General features: G+C 54.0%; 1 protein-coding gene across 1 annotated transcript; it reads right to left on the bottom strand.

Annotated features, from left to right (window-relative positions):
• Positions 1–2,072: 2,072 nt before the first annotated feature.
• LOC133884015 (L10-interacting MYB domain-containing protein-like) lies at positions 2,073–3,010 on the bottom strand. Its single transcript, XM_062323421.1, has 3 exons — positions 2,735–3,010; positions 2,407–2,598; positions 2,073–2,222 (listed from the first exon to the last, which is right to left on the bottom strand). The coding sequence occupies exons 1-3, from the start codon at positions 3,008–3,010 to the stop codon at positions 2,073–2,075; spliced, it is 618 nt and encodes a 205-aa protein (XP_062179405.1).
• Positions 3,011–11,963: the final 8,953 nt, after the last annotated feature.

The raw sequence follows: 11,963 nt of genomic DNA, 5'->3' as shown, positions 1-11,963 counted from the left end.
TTGTGGGAAAGCTTCACCTTTTCTTTTACTCTGCCCCAACAAGTTACAAAATGCTAGCAGATCAGTGATGGTGACAAACAACATGACATGTAGGGTGAAGTATTCTCGCTAGTACTGATCCCAAACTTCAACGCCTTCAGGCCAGAGTCTTTTAAGATCATCCACCAAAGGCATGAGGTACACATTGATGTCATTGCCAGGTTGCCTCGGACCAGGAATTAAGGTCGACAACATAATATATTTATGCTTTTTACAAAGCTAAGGTGGAAGATTGTAGATAGACAGTAAATAGGCCAGATGCTATGTGAGCTACTTATGTTACTGAATGGATTCATATCATCTGTGCTCATAGCAAACCTAATATTTCTTAATTCTTTAGCAAACCAACCAAATGTGGAATAATGGTTCACCACTAAGCGGAATCTCTAGGGTACCGTATCATTGTGTCGTTCTTATGACCCTCCTTGTGCCACCACATCAATTGGGACTCCTTTGTGTTCGTGAACAAAAGCTTCAAACGGGGAATTACAAGGAAATATCATACCACCTTCCCAGAAGGCCCTTTTCGCTTGCTATCTTCATCCACATCACCACCGTCATTTCTACTCTTGTATCGATGGGTTCCACAAACAGGTAATTGATCCAGGTCTGCATGCTCTTCACGAAATAGGAAACAATCCTCCTTACATGCATGTTTTTTTTCTATTTTCAATCCCAACGGGAAAATTATCTTCTTTGTGTCACAGACGGTCTTGGGCAGCTTGTTCCCCTCTAGCTGCATGTCCCTTAGCAGATGCAATAATGCTTATAAACTCCTATCAAACCAACGATGGGTTGCCTTCAATTGCAGAAGCATAATGACCACAAACAGCAGCATATATTTCTCCTTACAAATAGGATAAAATGGTGTCTTCGAGTATCGCACTAGTTTCTAGAATTTAGCAAACTCACCATCACTATACTCACTGTGCCCCTCAGCATCACACATCATACGATCCACATTCTCCACCAATTCCATGTAGTCATCATTGAATCGTTAGGGCCTATTTGGCTGGGCTCTGGATTTGGATTCTCCTGATTCTCCCTGGGAATGTTTCTCAAATGTATCAAATTTAGCTATGAAATCGTTTGGCTAGCTGACTGGATTCTAATTGCTAAAAGAGAGGATGGTGCTCTGAATTGACCATTGTACCCCTGCCTATTTGTGCTGACTTGTACATGTGTTAACTTATACATTGTACTTGTTGTTTTGTTTTAAATTTCTTTTCAAAATCAAATCTAAAATCATATTGAAATAATAAACATCTAGTAATGACCACCATTATGTCAACATACTAGCGTTCGAATATCCTAGATTCGCTGTGTTAACAAAATATAGTATCCACATAACCTTAGTTCAAGTCATGCACAAGTGCTAATAGAAGACATCCAAATTTACAAAGACATGATCCATGAGCTATCCTCTGGACTGTGATATAGCCAACCTATCCATACCTGTATCATTTGCATGTGACATAGATGCACCAGACGCATTCGGAGAGGGTGCATATTTCTTGTATCTTCGAGGTATTGTAGGCACATAATCTGGATCCTTATCACACCTACAGAAATGCCTATCAAGTGCAGGATTATCAAGAATGAAGTTATGGAGACACATGGTTGCTGTCACAATCATCTTTTGCCTATCCATTGGATAGCTCGGCATCTTGTTAAGAATTCACCACTTCATCTTCCAAACACCAAAGGTGCGCTCAAATAGGTTATCCTGCAAAATCTTGAAAACATATCATCATCATCAGAATTACTTCTCTCCCTTTCACCTTCACTAGAGGACATCTAGAGACAAAAAAAAAATAGCACTAGACGACATCTGGAGACAAAAAAAGATATATGACAAAATTGAAATTCAACAACAGGGGTTCACATAAATAGCACAAGAGAAAGGTTCATACAAGTACATGACAAGACCGAAATGAAGTCAGGTTCATGCAAAAATAAAATAGCACATAGCCTACAATACATGCACAAATGGAAAAAGATAAATTACATACTTTTTCAACATGTATTCTAATCTAGGGGTAATACTTTGCTTGCTTCATTTTCAGCCATTCAAATCTTTCTTCTGGTGTGTCCAGAGTCAGAAACATCTCTCTTTTAGGTATCTTGATGAAAATTTCAAAAGCAACAAAAAATCCCTTTGTACCAGGTGTAGCACCACATTCCTTAATCGATGGTATGACAGCTTTGGTTGAAAACTCTGAGTGATCCTCCCTTCTTGCTATTGATTCACAATAATCTGACCCATACGATCTTGCAACCTCTCTCTCCCACTTGTTTTCAACTTTTTCCCCCTTGTCTTTTTCACTAGCACGTGCTCTCTTTCATTTTGCCACTCAAAGGTGTTACTTCCTCATAGTCAGTATCTTCATCTCCTTCACCTTCACCTTCATCCTCGGGGCCATGAGGACTACCAGGGAGGGTACCTGAAGAAGCATCCCAATGGTCAGCACCGGTATTTCTAAGGTCTTCAAACATAATCTTCAACTTATCTTCATTTTGAAGCCCCCGATGTTCAAACCTAAAACTCCTAGGAATGTCCTGCAAGAAGAAAAACCAAACAAATGTTAGACATTAATGAGTGCAAGATGTACATGAATACAAAAGAATGCAACATATTTGGGTCACTTGCTTTTTTTTAATTTCTTCCACCTTTCATCATCACACGTAACAGTGCCCTTTGCTTAATCCAACCTAAACTTGTTTGCTTCAACAATAGCTTCCATGTAGCATATTCCCGCTTTAACTTATCCCATCTATTCTTAAATTGTAGCTTCATGTAACTTAGGTCAGTCCTCTCTTTAAATTTAGCAATCATATTGTCATAGCCTACTTTGTTGAAATGGGTACTTGAACGATTACCTATCCTGACTTGTTTAGCAAAAATCTCACAAACAATCCAAGTTCTCTCATTAGGCCATTTAGCACACGAGCCATCTGCATTATTCCACATCAATTCTACGACAAGCATTATAACCTTGTCTGTATGTGTTGATTTGTACGAGCAATACACTACACTAGAGAAATCGATCTAACCATTCAAGACATGAACTAGTTCTACACGGTAATAAGTACTGTTAAACAAGGATTAACCTATCTTTGAATTAGCAGCTCGATCTCACTCACTGCTGTGCAGACAAGTGGCCAGTGTGCACCTCCTAGTTTATACAGCAGGGAGGTATCTCCAAACAGGAAGCTGTTGGAGAATTAATGGCAAAAGCACACACATACAATAATCCAGTAAGAAAAAAGAGCAATTGCAGGTATACAGGAAAAACATAGGGAAGCAACAACAAGAATTCAGCAAGAGCAATCCTTTTTCACTGCTACTAGCAATCTATTTTCATGGGTTTGTTATTAGGCAAATGCTTTACTTTTAAACATGCCCCACTCAACCAAAATAAATCACAGAACAAGATGTATACAAAAATACCATTTTTTCAGATCTGAGATGGATAACTCATTTCCCAATTCAACAATTCCATTCCATTTTCATGGCTACTAGCTACCATTTGTTTTTTTTGAAATGTACTAGCTACCATTTGTTAGAAGGAATAAAAGAATACAAAAGCTAAGAGAGGAACAGGGGGCTCACCGTGCGCACTGGTCCAATGAACAAGAAAGGGATGGTGGAACTGGCGTCTTCCTTCTGGATCCGAGGGTGGGGTCATCAAGTTGTCGGTGTGGCCATAGCTAGCAAATGTTGGGGTGGTGTCGATTCCCGACGGCATGGATCTGGGCCGACTGTGTTAGGTCTCGGTGGCTTCAAGAGAGGAGTTGGGGGGTGACCAATAGCCATGGGAGGTGCCCAAGGCTCAGCTGAGGGCGAAGACCGATGGCCACACAGGACTAGCGAAACCCTAGGTCTTCACTTTTGGGGAGGAGTCAAGAGGGAGCGAGAGACCGATGGGAGGGTTTGCAGACTAGGGGCTGCGGGATGGGAGGGAGGTTGGGTGTGATTGGTTTTTTATTGATGGCAATTATGGGCAAATAACATCGAACTAGAGGCCCAGGTATAGAAATGGTCAGTTTGATTCACAGGTGGAGCAACGTTTCGCCTGATTCGCCCACCCAACGTAAAGTGCTGAATCGATTCGCCTGGATTGGTAGCGATTCACTAGCTTGAGGAGTGAGACAACCCCTAGAATCGGTACCCGATGGTTCCTAATATGTCTATATCCCTAAGATAAGGATCCATATCACCGGCTGGTGGGAGTACTTGATCCATACTGTCATCCAAGAGGACCTGATCCATACTGTCATCCAAGAGGACCTGATCCATTTCCCCGTTGTTAAGGCCTTCTTCGCCATGTTTGTTCCAAATGTGATACCTCTCTTTGAATCCATGCCTTAACAAGTGATCGTACACATTGTCAGGTTTTCAGAACTTCTTCTCATTTTTGCAATCATAGTATGGACACCATATTTCCGTCTTACCCTGACCTTCCATATACGCCACCGTGGCACTCATGAAAGATTTCACCACGCTCATTGTCGGAGGATTAACTCCTATCACAGGGATCCCGAGAGACCCCTTTTTAGAGATTCGGCCGGGGGGATGATCCTGAATAAGTTCGTCAGAGAATAAATGCAACGGCCGGTGGTGGGGGTCCTGACCTAGTGCAAAAGGAAGTAAATGCACCGGAATTTAGACAGGATCGGGCCGCACGGGGGCGTAATACCCTACTCCTGTATGGATGTGATAACTGTCCTGAGGAAGTCCCTCAAGGATGTTGCTGGTTACAAGAATATTGGCCTAACTAAGAGCTTGAGGCTCCTTGTTCTTCGGCAGGGGCTTTCCCTTGTGCCTTGTGTTCGTCTATGGTTCGGTGCTTGTTGCGTGGGTGCTTGAGGACTCTTGTTGGATGCTGGGATGCTTAGATTCTTGGGTTGGGTTTATGTCTTCGATTCTCGCTATGTTCGTTGATGCTTGGATGTTGGGATGCTTCGATTGTCTTCTCTTCTGTGTTGCCGGCTCTTTTTGTACTCGCCGGCTATGACATATCCCAAACGGGAAGGAGGGGGGCACAAGTTCCAAGACGCCATGACTGGGAAAGGCGTCATCATTTCTTCTGGGTGAAGTGACCGGGGGTGGAAAAAACACCGCACGCCCGGTCACCTGTCACCATAAACGCCCTGGCAACGGGCGCCGTGGAGAGGGCCCACCGGGCAGCCGCAGAGCAACCCGGTGTGCCCGCCCTGTCTTGTTCCTCTGCCACCGCAGGGCAGCAGACGGAACGCCTTGATCCTCGTGATGTTATCCCGAGACAAGCCGGATGATACGGGACGGGACCCGTGCAATTAATGACCCCACGCCTCTCTGCCAAAACATGGCAGGAACTGACGCTGCGGCGGGAGCAGTTGGATGTGTCAGGCTACGCACACTCATTAAATGTGGCCTCGGACCTCTGACTGGTGGACACCTCATCGGCGGGCCCCTTGGGGTCCTTTCTGGGTCATCGGGGCACCGAGTGCTCGGGGATACTGTTTACCTCCCCGAGCACTCTCTCCCGAGAATGCCTATCCTTGTCCTCGGGGTACCGGGTGCTCGGGGGTACTGTTCACCTCCCCGAGCACTCTCTCCCGAGCACTCTTGCTCGATCCTTCGAGGAACCGAGTGCTCAGGGGCTGCCACGTGCAGCCCCGAGCACTCTCTCCCGAGCACTCTTACGCGGATCCTCGGGGAACCGAGCGCTCAGGAGCTGCCACACGTAGTCCCGAGCACTCTCTCCCGGAACTTAGCTCTTCTGATCGTCGGGGGACTAGGGCGTTCGGGGGTGACCGGGCACCTCCCCGAGCACTTTCTTCCCGGTACTTAGACTATATGGATCATCGGGGAACTGGGGTGCTCGGGGACCAGTGACTGTGGCCCCGAGCACCTTCTCCTAGGACTTGAACTTTTCTCATCCTTTAGGAGGGACCTCGTGGGATGGCGCTATGTGGCGGATGGCTGGCCGGGCCACAGGACTCAGGGACCCCCGGTTCCTGATACACCGACAGTAGCCCCTGGGCCCATTGGCAGGCGATGGCACGGAGACTACGGATGGGCCCTTTGTCACGAACGAGGCCGAGGCCGGTGTGGACGCCACGCGGCCAGCTTTCAGAGGGTGGCCCCTTAGATTTGGGCCTTTGGTATGGCCCAACGGGGAGACGAATGGACACGCGTCCACACAACTCCTGAAGGGCATGACAACTGCCGCGTGGATCGAGGGAAATGCGCCTGGCAGCCGCTGACACCGCACGACCAGTGGGAGATTCGCCTGGTAGTTGCGTCGATCGAGGAAACCGTCCCGCCGAGTGCGCCGTGGTAGGAGACGTTTGAATTCTCTGAGGTATAAAAGGGGGGGAGCGATCCGCCCCCCTCTTTACGCCATCTTGCGATCCTGCTCTTGCTTCCTTCGCGCTCCTGAGCCCTTAGAATCCCTTAGGCGATCAGAGCACTTCTCTCCCTCCACCACCCAGACAACCTCCCCCTCCGACGAGATGCTGAGAGCTGGGGGAAGCCGCCGCGACAGGACTCCGGACAGCGTACTGCCGGAGTCTCGCTTGAGGAGCAAGGAAGCAGCGGAGAGGGTTAGGAAACTGCTGGTCCCCGAGGGCTAGCAGGGGGCCCTGAAGGTGACCCCGGAGAGCTTCCCGCCGGCGACGATCGACCCCTGGCGCATCGTCCTGTTTACATCCTTCGTGGCGGCGGGGCTGGTGCCGCCGTTTTCAACATTCTTTCTCCAAGTCCTCGAGACCTACGGCATGCAGTTAGTGCATCTGAGCCCCAACTCAGTCGTCGTGCTGGCGGTGTTTGCGCACTTCTGCGAGATGTTCGTGGGAGTGGCGCCGTCGGTGACGCTTCTTCAACACTTTTTCGCCCTACGATCGGCCGGGAAAAAGAGAGGGTACTCCATGGCGGACGTCGCAGGCTGCTGCAACCTTCGACTGCGGGACGGCATGGGGGAGTGATACATCCCCCAGGTGCTGCGAAGCAAATGGGAGGAGTGGTGGCGGGACTGATTCTATGTCGATGTCGACCCTCACCACTGTCTCACCCTGCCGGAGGTGGCGGCGGAGCCCCCGAAATCGACATGGGAGGCACCGCCACTGTCGGACGCGAGGTTGGAGCCGGTCTTCGAGCACATCGGGTTCCTGCGCGACGCCGGGCTGACCTCGGTGATGGTGGTGGCGGACTTCCTACGCCACCGCCTGGCGCCCCTGCGGGAGCGGGCCCGGCCCTGCTGGCTCTACACCGGGCTCGAAGACACCACCCGGACCCAAATCAGCGCAAGCTGGGACCAAGGCCCGGCGGAGCTAAGGGGCTTGATCCGGGTGGTGACCGGCGTGGAGGAAATGAGCCGGGCGGAGCTCCCATGGAGGGAAATGGCACTCTGCGTCAACCCCGAGCGCGTGGTGATCCAGGCGAAGCTGCCGGAATTCGACACCCAGGGGCTCGTCGACCGGCCAAGGAGCTGGAGCCCCGAGGCCCCCGAGCTCCTAGGGTTGGATGAGGCAGCCAGCGAGGGGGCCGCGAGCAGTCCGGTGCGGACCGATGGCCCGGGCACCGTGAGCGGCGAGCCGTAGGCCAGAGGTGGGGCCACCGCGGGCAGTAGCCGTCGCACTGGAGGAGGAGGCACCACCGACAGCGGAGCGGCGGTGGCACCGGAGGACCGGGGAAAGCACCTCAGCTCTTCATTCCCGTGCCGGAGTCCCCACCGTCGCCATCGGCAGCGGCGACGTTCCCGGTTCTGGAGCTGCGCCTCGTTCGGATGGGGCTCGATCTGGCGCCCGGAGACCGCGCGGTGGCCCCGCCGAGCCCCCGGCGGAAGAGGGCGAGGGAGGACTCTGGGCCGGTGCCATCGGGCCCGGAGTTCAGGATCTCGGTGGCCAAATAGCAGTACCGAGGGACCAAGACCGCGTAAGTTTCGTCCTTAAATCTTTCTTGGGCGTGCTTCGCCCGAACTAAGCTTCGGTTTTGATCTTCGTCTTTCTCCTGCAGGCCGCCTGCGGGCACCGCTGAGGGCCAGGGGCGGCCGGAGGTGCCGAGGCCGGCACCAACCCCTGAGCCGAGCGCGCCGGTGGAGCCAGGGCTGGCAAGCGCGGCGGCCGGGCCGAGGCCAGCGAACGCGGCGTCGGAGGCGGGGCAGACGGACGTGGCGGTGGCGCCGGAACTGGCGACGCGGCGGCAGAGTCGGAACCGGCGGGCACGACGTCCTTGCTGGGACCGGTGGATGCGGCGGCTGAGAGGGTACCGACCGACGCGGCGGCCGAGGCGGAGACGCAGCCATCCCCCGAGTGCCCGGCGCCGGTCTAACCTACTCCGGGCGTGCTGAGCCCAGGGCGGATGATGGCGTTGCAACCTTCGGGGACCCCCGACCCCCCTCCCCCCGGAGGAGGCTCGTGGGGAACCCAACGCCCACCGGCGCCCGACCAGCCTGCCGACCTCCTCCCGGTCGCGATCGAGAGCGTCTGGGTGGTGGTCGAGTGGCTGGGCGTGGCGGTGGACGGGGAGGTGGTGTAGCTTGAGGCGGAGTGCGCCATGCTGGCCACGGAGAGGGCGCGGCTTTCGACTGCTTGGCGCTCCTTCGAATCCCGCCTCGTCGTGGTGCGCGCCGCCAATGAGGAACAAAGTGCCATGGAGGAGGCCCGCGTGGAGGCCGGCGGGAGCGGAAGTTTTTGGACGATACCCGTGCGGAAGTCGTGCGGGAGCGGGAAGTTTTGGATAGCGCCCACGCAGAAGTTGCGCGGGAGCGAGAAGACGCCGCCCGCCTGGCTGAGGCATCGCGGCAGAAGGCTGCCGAGGCCCTTGCCAGGGAGAGGCAGGTGCATGAGCGGGAGGAGGCGGTCGCGGGCCGCGAGAGGGCAGCGGAGGACCTCCAGGCCAAGCTAACCCGTCGGGAAGGCGAGGCCGACTGGACACACGCCAACCTCCAACGTTGGGCAGGGGAGCTCTAGGACATCGAAGGGGACCTCCGACGCTGGGAGGAGGACGTCGCCATCCGGGAGTTTGACACCGAGATCACGGCGGCAGACCTGGGCGCCTGGGAGGACTTGCTGACCTACCTGGAGGGTGAGGTTGCCGAGGCGGCAGTGGCCGCCACTGCCAGGGAGGAGCAGATCGCTAAGCACGAGGCGGAGCTGACCGCCCACGAGCGGGCTCTGTCCGAGCTGGCGGCGCAGGTGAAGCAGGCCGCTGGCCATGCGCCCGACACCGGCTCCTCTGGCGCGGCCAGGAGCCAGGGACTCGAGGAGCAGTTACGGATCACGAAGGAGAAGCTCGAGGCCGCCTTTGTCGCGCGGGCCACCCTGCAGCATATGTTGGAGGACAGACTCCAGCGGATGCGGCGGTCCGTGGCGAGGGCCGGCCTTGGGCGACTCGTCATGGAGTCGAAGGGCGATGGTCCCAGCCGATTCGTCTTGGGATTCCAGCAGGTCTGCGAGCGCCTTGAGGCGCTGCCCTGGGCCGTCCAGGAGCTTGCCGCCCGGGAAGGGCGCGACTTGGCCCAAGCGGTGGCCGAGCACGTCCTGGCCTGCTACCGGAGAAGAGACTCAAACTTCCCGCTGGAAGAAGCTCGGGAAGGAGTGGTCAAAGCCGAGGAAGAGGCCGCCCGGGAGGCGGTTCAGAGCACCGCCGCTGAGGTGGCGGCCAGCTTCAAGCGGGAAGTGCCGCCGTCGCCAGCCCCCGAGGTGGCCGTGACGATTCCGACTCCGACGCCGACTCCGATTAGGCTTTTTGTAGTTTCTTCTTCTTTCATTTTTCTTTGACTTGATGTAAATACGGGAGTTATCCCTTAGAAATGCTTGTATTCCCTTTGTAAATATAATGGAAGCTTTTCTTCGGGCTCGCAACTCCGGTATTCTTGAGTACTTAGCGCTTCTTATGATGTTTTGCCTTGATGCCCTGAGGAGTACTTAGTCGGTTTGATCCTGACCTTTCCATCCCCGAGAACGAAGTTGTCCCGACCATCCCTCTCGGCATGTTCAGCCCCCGAGCCCTCGCGAGTCCGCATCGACTAAGTCAAGAGACAAAGACACGAACTTCCTTGCTCGGGAGATAGATCGATCCAGCACGGAGCACGCCATGACTGGTGAACACTTTTCCATCTTGCGACCACTCAGTCAGCAGACTGGAGACACGTGCGGGTGGGAATGCGACCAAGAGTCCCCATGGTTCAGTGGTGCCTGGGCTTAAGACGGACCGGACCGAGCACCGACAACCCGCCCCTAAGGCCTAGGCTCCAGACTACTCCAGCGGCTTGAGCGATAGGATTACCCAGGGAGCCCAGGGACTCGGTAGTGCTCGGGGCCCTTGAAAGCGGACCGAACACCACGACCACCATGAAAGACTTCGATGAGACATTACCGCACGTACGGTACACCATTCTACGGACCGTTCTGTCGTTCTAGGAAAAAGTGGACACACGGTAGGGTTTTGTGCGCGTGGAGACCATCTCACCGGGCAGATTAGAATACGAGGGCTCCCGAGGATGACTCGAGAACAAAATATTATTGAATGTAAATTTGTCTGAATTTAACCACTCACCGGACAGCTATCGGCCTTTTGGCCAACCGATCTAGGATGGGCGTGCACTCCGAGCTCGGGGTGCCCGGGGGTTTGGTTCCCTCAGCCGGGGCGCCCGAGCATCAAGGGGCGCGCGAGGAGCCCGGGGTCAGGTGATCTAGACCACTCATGCTTAAGCAGTAGGACCACCCGAGGACCCTTGGGGCCGAGCAGCGACCTAGGCATCCAGGCCCTCGCGGTCGAGCTGCTTTTGCTTTAATTGTCGACCTGTGACTTAAGAGAGAATAGAGAAAATCCTTGTTTGGTGCGCTCTGTTAGTGCGGTACTTGTTATAGACTGCTCTCGTTTTTGACCCGAGACCTCTCGAATACCCAGATCAGCGGACAAGAGCGGACAGAGGCATAACCCAGAGGTCCTATGGTTCGGTGGCGCCCGAGTATGACAGACCAGACCGAGCACCGACAGCCCGCCCTTGGGGCCTAGGCTCCGGACTACTTGAGCAGCTCGAGCGATAGGATTACCCAGAGCGCCTAGGGACTCGGTAGTGCCCGGAGACCTGCCACGACACCGAACACCATAGCCTACCACATCGGACGTAAGTCAACAGCAACTGCCTGCGTGCATACCGATCGGGATTCTTTTATCAGCGGGGAAAAAGAGAGAGCAAACTTTTCTCGCACAATCGAGCATCTCACCAGACAGATTAAACATATGGAATCCAGAAAAACAAAATTGACACACGATTGCACATTAATATTCATACTGAATTGACAATTTTTTACAAGGTTGGGTGACTTACCCAGCTAGTGGTAGCCCCCGGTCAACTTGGGTGGGGGGGAAGCCCCCGGCCTGGTTGACCTGAGCCGTGAGCATGGCCATATACTGGTAGAACTTGCGCAGGTGCTCGATGTTCCACAGGTTGGGAAGCGGTTGCCCGTCTTCTGCAGCCAGCCTGAAAGAACCTTCTCGCGGGACCCCGATCACGGTGAAGGGACCTTCCCACATAGGGGACATCTTATTCTTCCCTTCGCGTGACTGAACGCGTCGGAGAACTAGGTCCCCCACCTCAAGAGACCGGGCCCAGACATGGCACTGATGGTAGCACCGTAGACTTTGCTGGTAACGAGCTGCCCGGACGGCGGCACGCCGCCGGCACTCCTCCAAGTAGTTGACGTCGTCGCGCCTCTGCTGCTCTTGTTCTCCTTCAGAATAGGCGTGCACCCGAGGGGAGCCTAGAGTGAGCTCGGAGGGGAGGACCGCCTCAGCGCCGTACACGAGGAAGAATGGAGTCTCCCCGGTGGCGTGGCTTGGCATGGTCCGATTAGCCCATAGCACGGCGGGCAACTCGTCCACCCATCCCTTCCCATGCTTTTCAAGCACGTCATAGGTCCGGGTTTTG

This window comes from Phragmites australis, chromosome 11, assembly GCF_958298935.1.
Source record: "Phragmites australis chromosome 11, lpPhrAust1.1, whole genome shotgun sequence".
NCBI lineage: Eukaryota > Viridiplantae > Streptophyta > Magnoliopsida > Poales > Poaceae > Phragmites > Phragmites australis.
Note: the sequence above shows the minus strand (reverse complement) of the source record. Positions and strands in the feature narration are given on the sequence as shown.